Source organism: Silurus aristotelis (genome assembly GCF_946808225.1).
Source record: "Silurus aristotelis genome assembly, chromosome: 17".
Classification (NCBI taxonomy): domain Eukaryota; kingdom Metazoa; phylum Chordata; class Actinopteri; order Siluriformes; family Siluridae; genus Silurus; species Silurus aristotelis.
In genome coordinates, this window is record NC_139590.1 from 24,520,779 (window position 1) to 24,538,278 (window position 17,500).

Below are 17,500 nucleotides of genomic sequence, written 5' to 3' on the forward strand. Positions count from 1 at the left end.
GTTTAGAGCTCTTCAGAAGTCTTATCCTGAAATCACTGTGACACTCGGTCACGTTCTGCATTGCCACGGAAACGCAAACAAAAGTGCAACTTCCACTGAACCTAACTGACCTGCATGCATCGTTAAAGTGTAAATATACAAACGTTTCTCTAGTGTGTCTTATTGTTTTCCTTGCAGGGTAATAATGCTTTCCAAAAACAATAACTACAATTTAGAGGGAAGAAAGTGTGTGTGTGTGTGTGTGTGTGTGTGTGTGTGTGTGTGTGTGTGTGTGTGTGTGTGTGTGTGTGTGTGTGTGTGTGTGTGTGTGATTTTCTTTTTTATTGTAAAAGAGCCATATATTAAACGGTGTAAGCCTGAATTTCATAACTCTCCTTCTGCCGAGAAAGAAAAGGGAAACTCTAAAGACTTTTGTGTGTGTGTGTGTGTGTGTGTGTGTGTGTGTGTGTGTGTGTGTGTGTGTGTGTGTGTGTGTGTGTGTGTGTGCGTGTGCGTGCGTGCCTGTGTGTGTGTGTGTGTGTGTGTGTGTGTGTGTGTGTGTGTGTGTGTGTGTGTGTGTGCGTGTGCGTGCGTGCCTGTGTGTGTGTGTTGAGAATGCCATGTATTAACAACCTGTTTTGGAATTTATTTGTACTTTCTGTTCCCTATAATCCACGAGATACAAACAATCTGACCCAACACACAAATACACATGTGACATTTGCACTTGTAATGAGCAACACTTCTACCTGCTGCCAATGCAAATCTGTTTTTACATCAAATTATACATATTAATAATGTCAACTAAAACATATTAGGATTTATCGCATTTGAATTATGGAATGTTACCATACAGGTGGCAAAACATTTAGAGCTCATTCTTCTTCAATTAAGAAGAAATAACATTTCATTGGAATTGAAGAAAGTGGGACAAACAACAGAAAAGCTTTCTGAATTTATTTAATCTGAATCAATTCTGCAATAAATATGTTTACTACTGCTTGATTGATTAATTGATTGTAAATATGTTGATTTCTATAGCATGTATTTTCCTCTTACTACAGTAACACAAACACATATACAAAACACATAAAGACTTAATTTTCAGTTAAAACTGTCTAATTCGAGTTTATTTTTGTGTGTTAACTATAATGATATAGTGCTACTGGATACTAGGATACTTTCTTTCTCTCTTTTTTTCTGATATCATTTATGGTCTGAAAAGAAAGTCTGATCGGTGATGATAAACTAAGAGAAGTGACACTGTGAAATTCCTCTTTTAATCTACTGTGTAACAGAAGTATGAAAGTATGAATGCATGATATATGAGATATATGGGAAAAATGTTAATGATTCCTTATTTCTTTCTTTATTTTAACTTTCTTTATTTCTATTTTTACTGATATTATAAACATCACCATCATTTGATTAAAATATAAATAGTCTGCTTAGATATATATATATATATATATTTCCATGTACATAAGGATCTTTTAAGATAAATATTCTCTTTAATATATTTTGTATATAATCACAGCCTGGAAACAGAGATTTATAATCTCAGTTTCTATTGCTGATTATTTCCATGTCTTTATAAAACATGGATTTAATAGATGTTTTCACCCTTTTAAGGCTGGTTTCTGTTTACACCCTTTTACAGCAGGCTGCGTAATCCAGCTCTCATGCTCTCAGGCTGGTGAGTAAACCCCTTTTCTTATAACATGTCATATAAATTAATGCCCTGGGGTGTGGCAATATGTTAGCATGAGGTAGTTGGGTGATAAACCAGAAATAGTTAAATCATCAAATTGCAAATACATCACTCACATTATAGTCAAACATACTGTAGGACATCTTTAAACCTCATGGTCACACTGTAAACACTGTGTATGTGACTGTGGACAATGTGGGCCGGGTTTGTTTTCCTGCCCCATACAGGAATTCCTTCATAATAAACACTAAATTAGTGTATAGTGCCAAAACAATGTCATTAACATAAAATGAGTGTCTTTTTTGTTGCTTTTGTTGAAATGTGGAAATACCACGAGCCTACAAAGGTGAAAATAAGAAACATACTAGTTTAAGGAATTTTATGCAATAAACAATTCTGGAAAAAAAAACCTTCTAAAAAAACAAACAAACAAACAAAAACCCTTGAGGACCTCATAGTGCCAGGGTTCCGGTAAGATCCCGAGCTCAGGTCCGAGTGAAAATGACATTTCAGACCAAACAGTTGGCAGTTTTATAGAAGATAAAATAAAATGCCAGCACGAAGTCCAATGTCCAAACAAACATCCAGGTGAATTTCTGTTACTGTTTCGCATCAGGTTTTCATCTCAGCACCTCCAGATAATACACAACTTCTGTATCAGTAATACATAAGCAAAAAGAACCGTCTTAACCACCTCTCAAGAATCAAGGTGCCAGTGTGCCTTCATATCACACCACATTCTGACTCTTATTACACTTCGGATTAGACAGCACACACGCTTATCTAATCTAACTCCAACGTTCCGATTTCACTTCTCCTGAACTGTAAACGCATTAGTCATCCTTTCTTATATAACACACATTCCGTCAACAAAAATCACATGTTTAAAGTGAGCAGCCCTCGTGTTAGGCACACCTCAGGGGTCAAAGGTACATTCATGAGTGAAGGTAGTACTGTATGTGGGTTAGGAATAACCCACTGCATGTGTCCTACTGTTACAGTAATATAATCAACAGCAGGGTGGTGTGGTGGAGCAGCTCGTTGTTCTCCTTCCAAAAAATAATAAACTTCACTCTATCACTTAATTTTTTTCAAAATCCATTTACTATCATTTGAGCATCCACGATAGGAGCAAGCTGTTACTATAGCAACGGTGATATGTCCGAACAAGTGCTTTACCATACAAACACGCTTTATTCTCAGAGCTGCTCTGGATGAATCAACTCAATAATCCGATTGTCCAGAATTTTACAAATGAGAAGAACTTGTGCTGCATCACAGACAGAAATCTCATTCAGTGAAAATGAATGCCATTTCTAAAACAATTCAACACGTCTCCTTTCACTGTAGCCACAGCTGCACCGCCCGCATCTTCTCTAGCAGAAGCATCCATATTCACCTCATCAAATGTTCACCTGCATTTTTTCCCATGCGTTACAGTTTGAAATAAAGGCATATTGTTTTGGTTTTTTTGGCGCAAATTCTACAGAAAAGAAAATGCAAAATAATATAAGGTTCATGAAAAAGTGAAACGACTGTTTTGAACTGTTTTGGTGACCTTTTCTTGAGATGTCCAGATTTTCTTAAAAAGACCAGCTTGTGAATGTCCTTGTAAGACCAAATTACTTGTTTCACCTCTGACATCTATTGTATAATGAAAAAACAGCTATTAAACAGCTCTGACCATCCAATCAAAAGACATTAAAATGCTGGCATGACTGAATGCCGGCTAAAGGGCATGACCAAAGTTCTGTCAAATTTGGAGTGAACAAATCGCATGTATTTAGTACATATTTATAGACAAAAATATAATATTAATGCATAAGTCAGTGGTTCTGATCAAGTTTAAGCCTGCAGAGAAAACCTGATGGCCATTTATTTATATATATATATATATATATATAGATAGATAGATAGTGTCAGTTTTTTTTCTGTGAAGCTATTTTGTAAATGTTAAATGTGTGTAGCTGCAGTTGCCTGCTCATTTTTCTTAGCTCAAATGTTATTTTTTCTTGTTAAATGGTTTCCTATCTTGCTAGATCTTGCAAGTGTTTTCACAAGTACTAAGGACATGGCCAGTGTCTAAAATCAGGACCAAAGTTTGACAAACAGTAGCTCTGTAATTTTGGAGACAAACAACGAAATGGCCGAGCTGAAGGATAAATAAAATCACATCCATAGTAATAGCTATTAACATTATTGGTTATTAATAGCAGCAAAGTAAACTAACTTCCAGCTTCCAGCTTTATCTCGCACACCAACACAGAACGAGTAAAAAACTTTTACATTTGTTAGACCTCGTTTGAATAATAAAGGTGTGTGTGTGTGTGTGTGTGTGTGTGTGTGTGTGTGTGTGTGTGTGTGTGTGTGTGTGTGTGTGTGTGTAATTTTACATTTAATATTTAGTTTGCTGGGGAGTTGTTCTGCTCAACTGTTATTTTAATATATTTTAACAAATGTCTGCATTTAAGAAACATGCAAGACGATTATTACTAACTTGTGCATTAACTCTTTATTATGGGTTAATTATTACTCTGAATTAGAAGAATACACCTGGGTGAGTTCTCACTAACTGAAAGTGTTTCATGTGTGTGTAGAGAACATTTAGAATAACTGGCAAGAACCATAAAGCCCTGAGGTGATTCTTCTGAAATCGTATAATCGTATGGCAGATCTTTAAACGGTGATAAAACTGGTTAGGACGCAGGTGGACTCAGATTACAGCTACACAATAAACACAAAGCCACACATACACAACGACTCGAAACGGGGAGCAACAAGAAATGATTGTAAATAAGTGTGGGGTTAAACCCTGATCAAACTCCACAGATGAACTCAACATTATATCCACCTTAAACACAGGTAAAAGCCACGGAAACTACACACATGATATATAATAGTGACGTAAAATACTGGTGTTTTACCAAAATGGCAAAAATGTTTACAATTAAAACATTATATTATTATCAAATATGACAAACTAAATCTATTAATAACTTTGCATTAAAATAATGAAACTGGTATTAATTTATGTTGTAAAATATATATTCATGCAATTTAGATCAATTATACTTTTAAACATTTGCATTTATTTAGAAAAAAATAAATAAACACTATTTTATAAACCATATACAAGTTTGAATTACAATTTTATAAAATCATCACCGCAGCTGCTCTCAGTCAGTTTATTATTAATAAATTATATTTCTGATTTTTTTTATATATTCAAATATATTTGTTCTGAATATTTTTTCTGAATATATTCTTATATGTAATAAAAATGTACAATGTTGAGGTTAATGTTAATGAAATGTTCCCATCACAATTATTTACTTTCTTACAAAATAAAGACATCCTGTAAATGATCATATGATAATCCTGTAATATGGACGTTATATTGTCACATCACTCTGTTATGGGTTTTCACGTGAGATGTGTAATATGGACGTTATATTGTCACATCACTCTGTTATGGGTTTTCACGTGAGATGTGTAATATGGACGTTATATTGTCACATCACCCTGTTATGGGTTTGGAGATGTTTAAAGTCAAGTTCAGGTTTATTTCTATTGCGCTTTTCACAATAGACATCAAAGCAGCTTTACAGAACATAAGAATTATAGTAAATGATGTGTGTTTATCCCTGATGATGAAGCCTGGGGTGAATGTGGTAAAAGAAAAAATCTCTTAGATGAAAGAGGAAGAAACCTTGAGAGGAACCAGACTCAAAAGGGGAAACATCCTCATTTGGGTGACATCAAGAGTGTGATTATAGTCTTTAAACACTACAGAACACTGAAGAGTGAGAACTAACATGAGCACTGGAATGTAAGATTATGAGTAATGATCTTTCTACAGTCGTATACAGTCATTTAAGATTATGGAACCAGGAGCTACTGAGCAACTCATAAAATGGCTCAACATTTGCTATCATCATAAATCAAACACCAGCTTCTCCATGTCAGAGTCTTTAAACACCCAGTGTCCAAACTCCACATGAAGTGGAATCCAAATGGCACTGGTACGTCTCTCGATGGTTTGGAATGTTTGTGGGCATCTACTTCTTTAAAGGTCCACAATCTTCATGATGTGGGACGTGACTGGAGCTGGAGGAACCTTAGGAAGCCTCGGGATGGGGAGAGAAAGAGAAGCAGTGGAGAGGAATTAGCGTAGCTGCTGTTCATGATATTAACAGCACAAGTTGATAATGTGCATGTGATCAGATGTTCTGGAGCACAAGGTTGTGATGTGATGTGTGTGATGTGTGTTATGTGTAGAACTCGCTAAAAACATACGTCTTTAATCTGCACTTAAACTGGGAGAGTGTATCTGAGCCCTGAACACTGTCAGGAAGACTATTCCAGAGTTTAGGAGCTAAATGTGAAAATGTTCTACCACCTTTAGTGGACTTTGCTATTCTACTACTAGAAGCCCAGAGTTTTGAGATCTCAGGGAGCGTGACGGATTGTAGCGTGTTAGAAGACTGGAGAGAAACATGGAGATAAAACATTTAGTGTTTTGTAGGTAAGAAGCAGTAGTTTGTAGTGGATTTGAAACTTAACAGGAGGCATCTATCAAGGTGTTTTGTGGAAAAAACTTCATTCCATTTTGAATAGAGAAATTAAAGCATGTGTCAAATATTATATTAAATGATTGTATATAATATTTAAAATGTATATGGATGTTGATTTAAAATGATAAGAGCAGTGAGTAAGTTTAATATATAGGAGGATGTTATGAGACATAATGATGTTGTAATGTCGTGACCAGGCCGCTGCTGATTCACACTGCATAGTGAAACATCTGATTTAATTTTCTTCATGTTGTTATGAGCACTTATAAGCGCGGTACGGTTCACATCACCACCTGATGATCTCGTACACGCGGTGCGATGGATGTTGATGTGTTATGTGTCCTAACCTTTCGCGGAATGACTGACTCAAGTCACTCAATGTTCGATTTCTTGTAAAAGACCTTGATTTCCATCATGACATGTTGTTGCTAAGTCAATGGCTGCTTCATAAAAGGCCTTGTTGTGATATTTGTCATGGCATGATTAGCAGTGTGTGTGTGTGTGTGTGTGTGTGTGTGTGTGTGTGTGTGTGTGTGTGTGTGTGTGTGTGTGTAGGTGTGTGTGTGTGTCAGCGAGAGAGAGAGAGAGAGAGAGAGAGAGAGAGAGAGAGAGAGAGAGAGAGAGAGAGAGAGAGAAGAGAAGAGAAGAGAAGAGAAGAAAGAAAGAAAGAATTGTATATTAAAGCATCTTTAAGAGAATAGAAAGATGAATAAATAAGGGGTAAATCACACAGACTTTAGGGGTCTTTACATTATTTGTTTCATTTTATTTAGCAAAAAGAGATATATATTTGTTAGTGAAAAAAGTGATACAAAAGAACAGACTTTAGTACAAGTATTTTTTGTTAATTTATGTAATTTTTATTTTAATTAATTAATAAATAATAATAATAATAATAATAATAATAATAATAATAATAAATTAATACCAGGAGGGCACATTTGTTTTTGTTTTTTATTCATTTACTATTAATAAATAATAATAAAAAGAAACACACCTGTACCTGTTTATATACAGTGAGGAAAATAAGTATTTGAACACGCTGCTATTTTGCAAGTTCTCCCACTTAGAAATCATGGAGGGTCTGAAATTGTCATCGTAGGTGCATGTCCACTGTGAGAGACATTATCTAAAAAAAAATCCAGAAATCACAATGTATGATTTTTAAACTATTTATTTGTATGATACAGCTGCAAATAAGTATTTGAACACCTGAGCCTTTGATTCTTCTTCCTCCAAACACGTTTAGTGGAATTATGACCCAAAAGTTCTATTTTGGTCTCATCTGACCACATGACTTTCTCCCATGACTCCTCTGGTTCATCCAAATGGTCATTGGCAAACTTAAGACGTGCCTGGACATGTGCTGGTTTAAGCAGGGGAACCTTCCGTGCCATGCATGATTTCAAACCATGACGTCTTAGTGTATTACCAACAGTAACCTTGGAAACGGTGGTCCCAGCTCTTTTCAGGTCATTGACCAGCTCCTCCCGTGTAGTTCTGGGCTGATTTATCACCTTCCTTAGGATCATTGAGACCCCACGAGGTGAGATCTTGCATGGAGCCCCAGTCCGAGGGAGATTGACGGTCATGTTTAGCTTCTTCCATTTTCTAATGATTGCTCCAACAGTGGACCTTTTTTCCTCAAGCTGCTTGGCAGTTTCCCCGTAGCCCTTTCCAGCCTTGTGGAGGTGTATAATTTTGTCTCTAGTGTCTTTGGACAGCTCTTTGGTCTTGGCCATGTTAGTAGTTGGATTCTTACTGATTGTATGGGGTGGACAGGTGTCTTTATGCAGCTAACGACCTCAAACGGGTGCATCTAATTTAGGATAATAAATGTAGTGGAGGTGGACATTTTAAAGGCAGACTAACAGGTCTTTGAGGGTCAGAATTCTAGCTGATAGACAGGTGTTCAAATACTTATTTGCAGCTGTATCATACAAATAAATAGTTTAAAAATCATATATTGTGATTTCTGGATTTTTTTTTTTAGATTATGTCTCTCACAGTGGACATGCACCTACGATGACAATTTCAGACCCCTCCATGATTTCTAAGTGGGAGAACTTGCAAAATAGCAGGGTGTTCAAATACTTATTTTCCTCACTGTATGTAATGTTTTGTTCGTTTTTTTTTTAAATTTCCTACATTTTTGTGTATTTATTATTTTATTAATTGTGTTTGTTTACTTTTTTATTTTTATGCTAGTTTATTAATTGTCGGATCGCCGCAGTGATGTAATTTCGGGAAATTGTTTAAACGTGTATTTATTTCTATAGTTTGCTGTAGATTAAAAGATCACTGAGGAATGTCTTATTTTTGTCTCAACAGACTTTCAGGATGCAGAATTTATTCGGATCCTGTTGTTTATTCGGATCCTGTTGTTTATTCGGATCCTGCGACACCGCAGTTTTTTAAATGATGATTTTATATTACTTTAGATTTGTATTGTATAAACATTGCTGTGTTTATATCGTCCCCTATTGGTCACTTTTATTAAAGTGATGTGAATTCGTAGGTCAGAGTTTGCCAACTTTTGGGGGCAAAAACTTTATCACACTTTCAGTCTCGAGTCTTCACATGAATTGAATAGGAGTACGTAGAGTAAAAAGTAACTGTATAGATATTTTTAATATTAATATTTAATATTAATACTGGATTAACACTGAACCGTGAATCTACTGAAGGTACTCATAACCTTCATGTTATTCCATGTACACTGGTGAATCTTGATCGTGGTGTTGTGGCGCCATCTGCTGGCCGTCCTGATCACACATTTACAATAAATGATCATATCAGATCAGATTCTGTTCTCTGTCTGATTTATGACGAGTTATCATTACTTTATAAATCATAAACAAACTACAATATATACACTTTTTAAAATAATAATTAAAGAACTATTACCAAAAGAGGTTTTATATTTAGTATTGACTTTTAAATACTAATTCGTCTGATCACCTGAACGCTTTCAGTCCAAACCAGTTACTCAAACATATATTTATTTAGTAATAAATAAATTATATTAGAAACCCTATAACTGTAATAAATAGACAAATAATGTTATTATACACACTAAATAAAACTGAATTGTAAAATAATGTTATTAAAAAAATAAGTAATTATCTTTATAAAATTTATCTGCGAACAGACAGATAAATTCGTGTAAAAAATAATTAAAATAAAATAATTGTTATTGGGAAATAAATAAATAAACTAAAAGTAAGCTTGATGTCAACTTTAAAAAGATGTATTTTAATTTTGTATGTATACCCTGCAAATAAACTGAGTTATCTCGTGCCAGTGTTCATATACTGTACTGTCTATTTTGTCTGACCTCTAGCGGCTAAACTCTGTTACTGCAGCTTCTCCTGTTATTGCAGTTGATTTCATTACGATATTTTAAGAAGCGCCAAATCTGTAAAATGTTGTAAATGTTCATGTCCCCAAAGAAAAACAGATGAAATTATATTTACCTTTAGTGATTACTAGACACACTACAGAACATGACTTTTTTTACCTGTTTGCTATGTTTATGCATTATTTAGCACTACAAATGCTTATTAAAATTCAGCACAAGTTTAATTAAAAAACAAGTTTTTATTAAAAAAAAAAGGGGGAAAAATATTTTATGACATAACGTATGGAAATTGGAGGGGGGGGGGGGTTGCAAGAGAAGTCACGTGATCACCACATGACAATATTCCACGTTGTCGTAACGTGGAGAAAACCTGCGACACAGGGTTGCCAGGTTATGATACATTCAGTAACGAACTAAATCCTAAATGATTAAGATTCACTTTTAATGTAAATCGATTTTATCATTTTTCTTTTCTTTTGGCAACCTTATTCACCTGATTTACCTGTTCAGGATGCGTGCACTCGCGAATGTGTGTGTGTTTGTGGATTCGGGGTATGTGAGTGTGTTTATAGGCGTTTGTGTGGTTAAAGAGACTAAGTGTGTGTGTGCACATGCAGGTGTGTGGTATAATTGTGTCTGGGTGCATGCAAACAGGTGTGTTTTTGTGGGTTGGTGGGTGTAAATGTGAATGTGTGTGTGTGTGTATGCACACAGGTGTGTGTTATAGGGCTGTGTGTGGGGTGGTGAGTGTGATTGTGTGTGTGTGTGTGTGTGTGTGTGTGTGTATACACACGCAGGTGTGTGGCTGTAGGTGTAGCTGTTTCAGTGTCTGTGTGGGGGTCTGTGTGTGGGTGGGTGTGTATACACACGCAGGTGTGTGGCTGTAGGTGTAGCTGTTTCAGTGTCTGTGTGGGGGTCTGTGTGTGGGTGGGTGTGTATACACACGCAGGTGTGTGGTTGTAGGTGAAGCTGTTTCAGTGTCTAGATGGGTTGGTTGGTGTGTGTGTGTGTGTGTGTGTGTGTGTATACACACGCAGGTGTGTGGTTGTAGGTGTAGCTGTTTTAGTGTCTAGGTGGGTTGGTTGGTGTGTGTGTGTGTGTGGGTGTGTGTGGGTGGGTGTGTACAGGGATCTGGTGTTCTGCCCTGTCAGTCTCAGACACACCCACTGAGCATCAGATGATTGCTGCAGGAGTGTTTCATGTCGGACGTGTTGGTGGTGTTGAAGCCGGTGGATTTACAGAATGGCGAAGAGCAGCGTCTCTACCAGGAAATCCCTGAAACGCCTGTTCTTCTCCAAAAGCACAGCAGACCTGCAGGAATGTGGCGAGAAAAAGCAGAGCAAATTCCACACACTGTTCAAACGCAAAGAGAAGAAAAAAGACAAGAGGTGAGAGAACTTCAGCCACTTCACAACTCAGGACTGTTCCAGACTGCAGAGTGAGAGCTGAACACAGACGACTCCAGGAGTCGTGCAACACACATCAACTCACATTCATATAGAAATAAATGACACTTTTTTGTTTAAACATTTAGAAACACAGTTATAATAAACCCCACAAAGCTCCTGAAAGATTTATTACCTTTTATTGTATCTACAGTAGAGTTGAGGCACATATGCTTTATTAAAGAAATGCATTTATCTAAACATAAGTTTTACTTAAACCCTTAAATAGTACCTATGATTAGAAGTGTGCCAATAATTCTGGAGTTTTTTTATCGTGCTATTTAAAGTAATTTTTATTAAATTTTTGCAATGTGAACTGGTTTTCCTGCATTTCTTCGTGCATTTCTTCGTGCATCGTCTGGTGTTCTGCGCTTTGCACTTTCTCTAAATGAAGACAGCTGAAGGGCATGTAACTGTGTGTGAACCTGTTTCTCTCATTAAAAGTCTACCTGCAAGGTTACAACAACACTCGAGTTCATTTCATTGTGATAAAACTGATTCGACGTTGGAGATTGGTTTTGTGAGCATTTAAAACACGTGTGTGTTTATGGTACCTGGTACATGGTTTTGTACATTTTTTAAATAATAATTCTCATTGCTAATACTGTTCAGACTTTCTAAACGATTTATCGTGTGTTTCTTCGTCATGGTGACCAGCTTCAAATAGGTTCCTCTGAAGCTCGGCCTTTACACGATTCTCCAACGAACAGAAATCATTCGAGTTTGAAACCCTGTGTGATGGATGTTGGTCCAATCTGATTTTGACCTCGGGGGAGATTTCAGGTTCCTCACTACAGTCTTTAAACAACACACAAACTTCTCTCTTCTTGGAGAAGAGAATTTATAAGATGTTTCAGAAGTTACAACCTTTTTTAATTATCCACAGAAACTGTAAATAAACCTTGAAGAGTTTTTTTTCACACTTCATGAACCTTAAACGGTTAAAACGATGTATGCGAGTGAAAATGTTTTTGACAACAGACATTGTCTCAAAGCAGCTTTACAGAATTCAAGAGTGAAGGTGAACAATGTGTGTTTATCCCTGATGTGCACCATGGAGTCTGTGGTGAAGAAAAAACTCCTTTAGATATTATGAGGAAGAAACCTTGAGAGGAACCAGACTCAAAAGCAGAACCTCATCCTCATTTGGGTGACATCAAGAGTGTGATTATAGTCAATCAGCGTGGGTGGTGCTGTCTGAGTGGGCGGGGCTTATTCAGCATCCACTCTATCAGTCAACGAAGCACTAGCCAATAGTGAGAGATGATTCAGTCTTTCTCAAGTGCATGTAAACACGACTCTGAATATGTTCTTACACTTAATTAGAGAAAACTCCCGCAAATAACCTAGTCATTGTTAATAATTACCTACACACACACACACACACACACACACACACACACACACACACACACACACACACACAGGGAGATAATGAGTTCAACACTCTGATAACCTTCTTCTAGCTCTCCTGAACTCTTCAGCTTAAACTTTACTCACCGCACTGTGTTTATAGGAACGTGTGCATGACAGTGTTTATTACTGCGCCTGTGTGTGGGTGAGAGAGAGAAAGAAAAAGACAGTGAAAGCCTTGTATTCCTCTTTAGCGATTATAGTTTTATATATGAGCAAAGCTGAGGTGGGATTTCATCTCATGACGTACCGTGATCAGTAAAAAAATAAAAAAACAAGACGACGTTGTTTGTCGTCTGTAACTTTCTTTGAGTCGTCACGTCTTTTTTTGCATTTACAGTGAATGTAACGTGTTAAATTCCAGACAATAGTGTGAACAGTTGCTTCTTTTTGATCTTCACTGTGTAGACGTGTAACGATCCCTAAGACTGCTTTAAAAAAATCATGATTTCTGAGCAGGTTTTCATCTTCGGTCGGTGAACATAAAACATGCGTCTACACGCTCGCACCAAACTCCCTCAAAACTCCAGACAGTCTACAGGTGAATTTAAAGAATTTAGCAAGGAGTTAGGAGTTATTTCCGAAAGTTTGTCTGCGTGCTGTTACATGTGTAATGCTAATTATTGTCATAAATAGAATTTTCTACATAAATTAAATAAATAGATTGTCATGAAGAAAGTAGTAAAAGTTCCAGACACCTGATGATTAGATTGTCAGGTGCTTTTTTAACATCTCATTGCATTTTGTCTTAATTTTGCTATAATAATGAGCTCCACTCTTCTAGATGTTCCACTAGATTTTGTGGAGATTTATGTGAGATTCTTTCTGCTACATGGGTGTTAGTAAAGTCGGGTACTGATGTATGTGAGGTGAGGAGGACTGGGGTGCCTTCAGCGTTCACAATAATTGTTAGGGTATAGCAGGAGATCTTTCACATCTTTCAAACCTTGTAAAGCATATCTTCATGGAGCTGCTTTGTGCACAGAGGCATTAACATGCAAAATTCCATGCTGCCACATCCAAAGACGTCCTTCACAATTGTGTCTCCCCAACTTTTTGGGAAAGAACCTCTTTCAGAAGAAGGAAACTGTTCTACGATGTAGGTTCTGTGTAGCAACTGCATTCTCAATCTGGCATCCGTGTTTGTATTTGCACAAGGCAACACACTGTCCTGTTTAAACATGGCTGATGTGTAACACACCCCTCTCTGTGTAAACGGATAGCTTTAGAGGGAATGACGGGAATGCTGTTTGCTGTAAAACTGAGGTATCATCATGGTGTACATAGGTTCTCAATGCTGCTTCTGTTAAACGTATAGACACAATTATTGGTTTGCATTGTAATCATCAGCGTTTCGTTTGCACAAGCCGTGGTTATGAGGCAGAATGAGTAACGCCATGTAGAGCTCAGGTCACAACATTCAGAATCATTTGTAAAATGTGTCACTCGGAGATCTAGTTTGGAGATCTGTTTTTTTTGAAGGGTCTGAAATTATAAAGTCAGTTTCCTGTGTGCAGAACAAGCCATAAAGATACAAACCTTAAAGCCAAGATAAATATGCAAATATAAAGCGCTCTTCAGTTGTTCCTTCAAGGAGAACCTTGAAAAAATGATATGAGAAAGTATAGAATGTTTATTTTTTTACAGAAGAACTCCAGAAGTAACCAAAACGTATGTTTTTGACAAAGCAGATTCTTCATATAGTCTGTACGGCCAGTGCATATTTGCATCGGTAAAAAACAAGTTATTTATATGTAATAATTAGTAGACACTATAGTTTTAGTATTTAGAAATTGTCCACTAATTGATGACCAATATTTCTCAATAGTTTTTGCTAAACTGTTTCTCGAGCGCGTTCTCTCAGCACCGCTGCTGCCATGTGAACATGACGCATCACAACACGACGGAGACGGAGGCGTGTCCTGAGAGTCACATAGAACACAGATTAACATGGCAGAGGCAGAGCTGTAACTTCCTGCACACACAACAGGAAAAGAAGGTCTGGTTTTACTGAATGTTTTTTTTTTCACTACGAGGTGTGTGTGTGTGTGTGTGTGTGTGTGTGTGTGTGTGTGTGTGTGTGTGTGTGTGTGAAGGGGTCACATGTTAGTCAGAAGGCTCTTAAATAAAATGATGATTTGCTGTCCGTCTGAACCAAAGGCATAAAAGCGAACTATCAGTACAGTATTGAATTGCAGAGCATCAGATTTTTCCATTGCATCATATTGCATTGAATTTGAAATCGGATCGTATCGCATCAGTAGCTGCTTCAGTTGCTGTGGGGATTAGTGTTCTTTATCTGCCCGAGCATCAGTGACATCAGACTGATGTTGGGATGCTGAGGCATCTCCAGTTCCATTTCAATCCAAAGATGTTTAGGTTGAAGAGGTTATGGAGACTGTGCAGGACATTTAACAACTTCTCCAAATTTCACACCAACAACCATGTTTTCATGGTGCTAGCTTTGTGTACAGGAGATCATCATGCTGGAACACTGTTTAGGAATATTAGTTCTTATGGAAATTGATATCAAATTATAAGGTGGGAAAGGGAAATTTTGGAACCAGGTGTTGGTGAATTTGGGGTGTGGGCAATAGTTTGGAACCAGTGTGAGCTCGTTTCAAACCCCTTACCATCGTTTATAATGGAGCAGTGAAGTGGTGCACAACGTCAGAAAAGGCGTTCGAAATGAGCTCGCATTGATTCCAAACAATCACCAACCCCCCATGATCACAAACTCCTGGTTCCCAAATTTCCCTTGTGACACTCTGTATAACTGTGTGGGTTGAACTATTTTGGAGAAGGTCCTTGTTTGGGTCTGATGATCAGAAGCTCACTTTGGCCTGTATAGTGTATGTAGGATCTAAAGTAGTTTTCTTATAGTTTTTTTTATGAATAGCTGTTAAATGTTTCTATATGGAACATGATTAGATCTGTATGTTAATATGAGTGTAATGTAGTCAAACGCAACGCTGTGAAACTCCCTCCCTCCAGGGAACAAGCTGAACTGGTGCTAGATTCTTTTTCTCTTTTTTTTCCTAAGCTTGCAGGTGCCAAATGTCTGAGTGCATGATATGATTTATTGCATTAAATGAATATGGTTTTATCAAATACTATTTATTTAAACTGCATTCTTCTAAAATGTTCTGGTTAATCAGCATCAATCGCTTGTGTAGTGTGGAGGAGTTTGTGCCCTAGTCGTGTGACATGAGTCTTTCTTCCACCATGTTGTTATGAGTCAATGCTGTTCTTCATCTCTCTCTCTCTGTGTGTGTGTGTGTGTGTGTGTGTGTGTGTGTGTGTGTGTGTGTGTGTGTGTGTGTGTGTGTGTGTGTGTGTGTGTCAGGTAAATAAACGTTGAGGTTGACTTTTCTGCACAAAAACACACTGTTGTGAAAGACGTGGGTTTTTTTTGTTGTTGTTTTTTTAAGCGTGATGCTTTAAGGACCTGCTACTCTGCATATTTATGAGTTCTGTCACTCACACACACACACACACACACACACACACACACACACACACACACACACACACACACACACACACACACAGAAACTTTGACTCACACTTTTCTGAATGTGTGATAGAAAGTTCATTCCTTTACGCTGAAGTGGAAATACTGGAACTTTCTACTGTAGAAAAGCTTTTATTGTGTGTTTTTACTTCCATAACGTGAGTGTTCAGTCTCTGGTACAGCTCTCTGAAGGGCCGGAGTGAACTTACAAAGACACTATAAACGATTTGATCTTACAAAAAAAAGAACATAAATACCACATAAATGTAACGTGAATGCAACGTGAATGCCACATCTTGCCCCAAACCCTTTGTCCAAACACCTGTTGTGTTCCTGAATGTACAGTGTGAAAGGGGATTAGTTAGGAGAGGTGTGTCTGTGTACAATCAACTCACAAACAAACCCCTGAACATGCCGATCACATGCCGAAAGCAAACCCAATAGACTAGATTAGATTTATTCTTCTCAGTAATGCTGCTGAAATGTTGAGGAGGAGGAGGAGATTACTTCCTGTTAGATTTTTTTACTTTCTTTATGCAATCTGATTCAACACAAGGTACAAAGTTTGAAGTTCCCCAGTGTTTAAAAAGGTTCCAGAGGTGAAAAGTAATTAAAGTTTTTAATTAAAATAGTTTTTTTGTGTACTTCTACTTTTTTAAGTGTTTTTTAAAATCTGTAATTGTACTTTTACGTAAGTTTTATTTGAAGTTTTGTATTTATATCCGTTACTGAGTACAATAAATACATAAATGAATAATCAGTGGTGCATGAAGAACTCCGAGCAGGTAGTAGAGTTACAGTAGAGTCACTCAGTCAAATATGACTACAGTAAAAGTTTCCCTTTAAACGTTCACTTGAGTAAAAGTACAAAAGTTTTCACCTTCAAATTTTCTTCAGTTTCCAAAGTAGTGATTTATTATAACTGTAATGTTACAATAAACTTTTTCATCACAAGATTCTTCACTTAATCACCTCAGTTTCTGTGTAAAGACTCGAATGTGACTCTCAGCACACTGATCTATCAATAGAATGATTTTAATGACTCAAACACTGATTGATTTCTATTACAATAATAATCATCATGAACCCAAAACCTTCTTTTAAACTGCAATTTTTTATTTTTTATCTACACTTAAAATCTAGTGAAGAAGATACAATAGAAATGTAATAATAGAAGTTGTTCATCTAGAATGAGAGGTGCTTCAGGTCTGTTCTGGCATTTCATAACTATTTAAACCCATCGTTCTGTTTCAAAAAGGACTTTTTACTACACTCTGTCTCCAGCAGGGGTTCAGCTCTGATTCTATTTAACCCTCTAGCTGCTTTACCTCCTGCTTGCTAAAGCTCGTCTGTAACACTCCTGCATTCCAGACATGTTAAGAGAAGAACCTTGAACATCTGATCGCATGTTCTTGACAGGTTTCTCTTTGAAGATTTAGATGATCCAGCACAAACATGCGAATTGCTCTGATTAATTAACTGTTCTTCTTTTTTTGTCTTCTT

The 17,500-nt window shown here is 36.9% G+C and overlaps 1 protein-coding gene and 1 long non-coding RNA gene across 2 annotated transcripts in view; one reads left to right on the plus strand and one right to left on the minus strand.

The window, feature by feature from the left end:
• LOC310740119 overlaps positions 1–17,500 on the minus strand; it is an 80,894-nt gene that overhangs the window by 23,440 nt on the left and 39,954 nt on the right. The window lies entirely within an intron of this gene.
• Positions 10,064–17,500, plus strand: part of crybg2 (crystallin beta-gamma domain containing 2) — a 42,165-nt gene continuing 34,728 nt past the window's right edge. The window contains exons 1-2 of the mRNA XM_083566462.1: positions 10,064–10,356; positions 10,611–11,013. Of these exons, the coding sequence (XP_083422588.1) occupies positions 10,868–11,013 (146 nt within the window). The 5' untranslated portion in view covers positions 10,064–10,356; positions 10,611–10,867. The remainder of the gene's footprint in view (positions 10,357–10,610; positions 11,014–17,500) is intronic.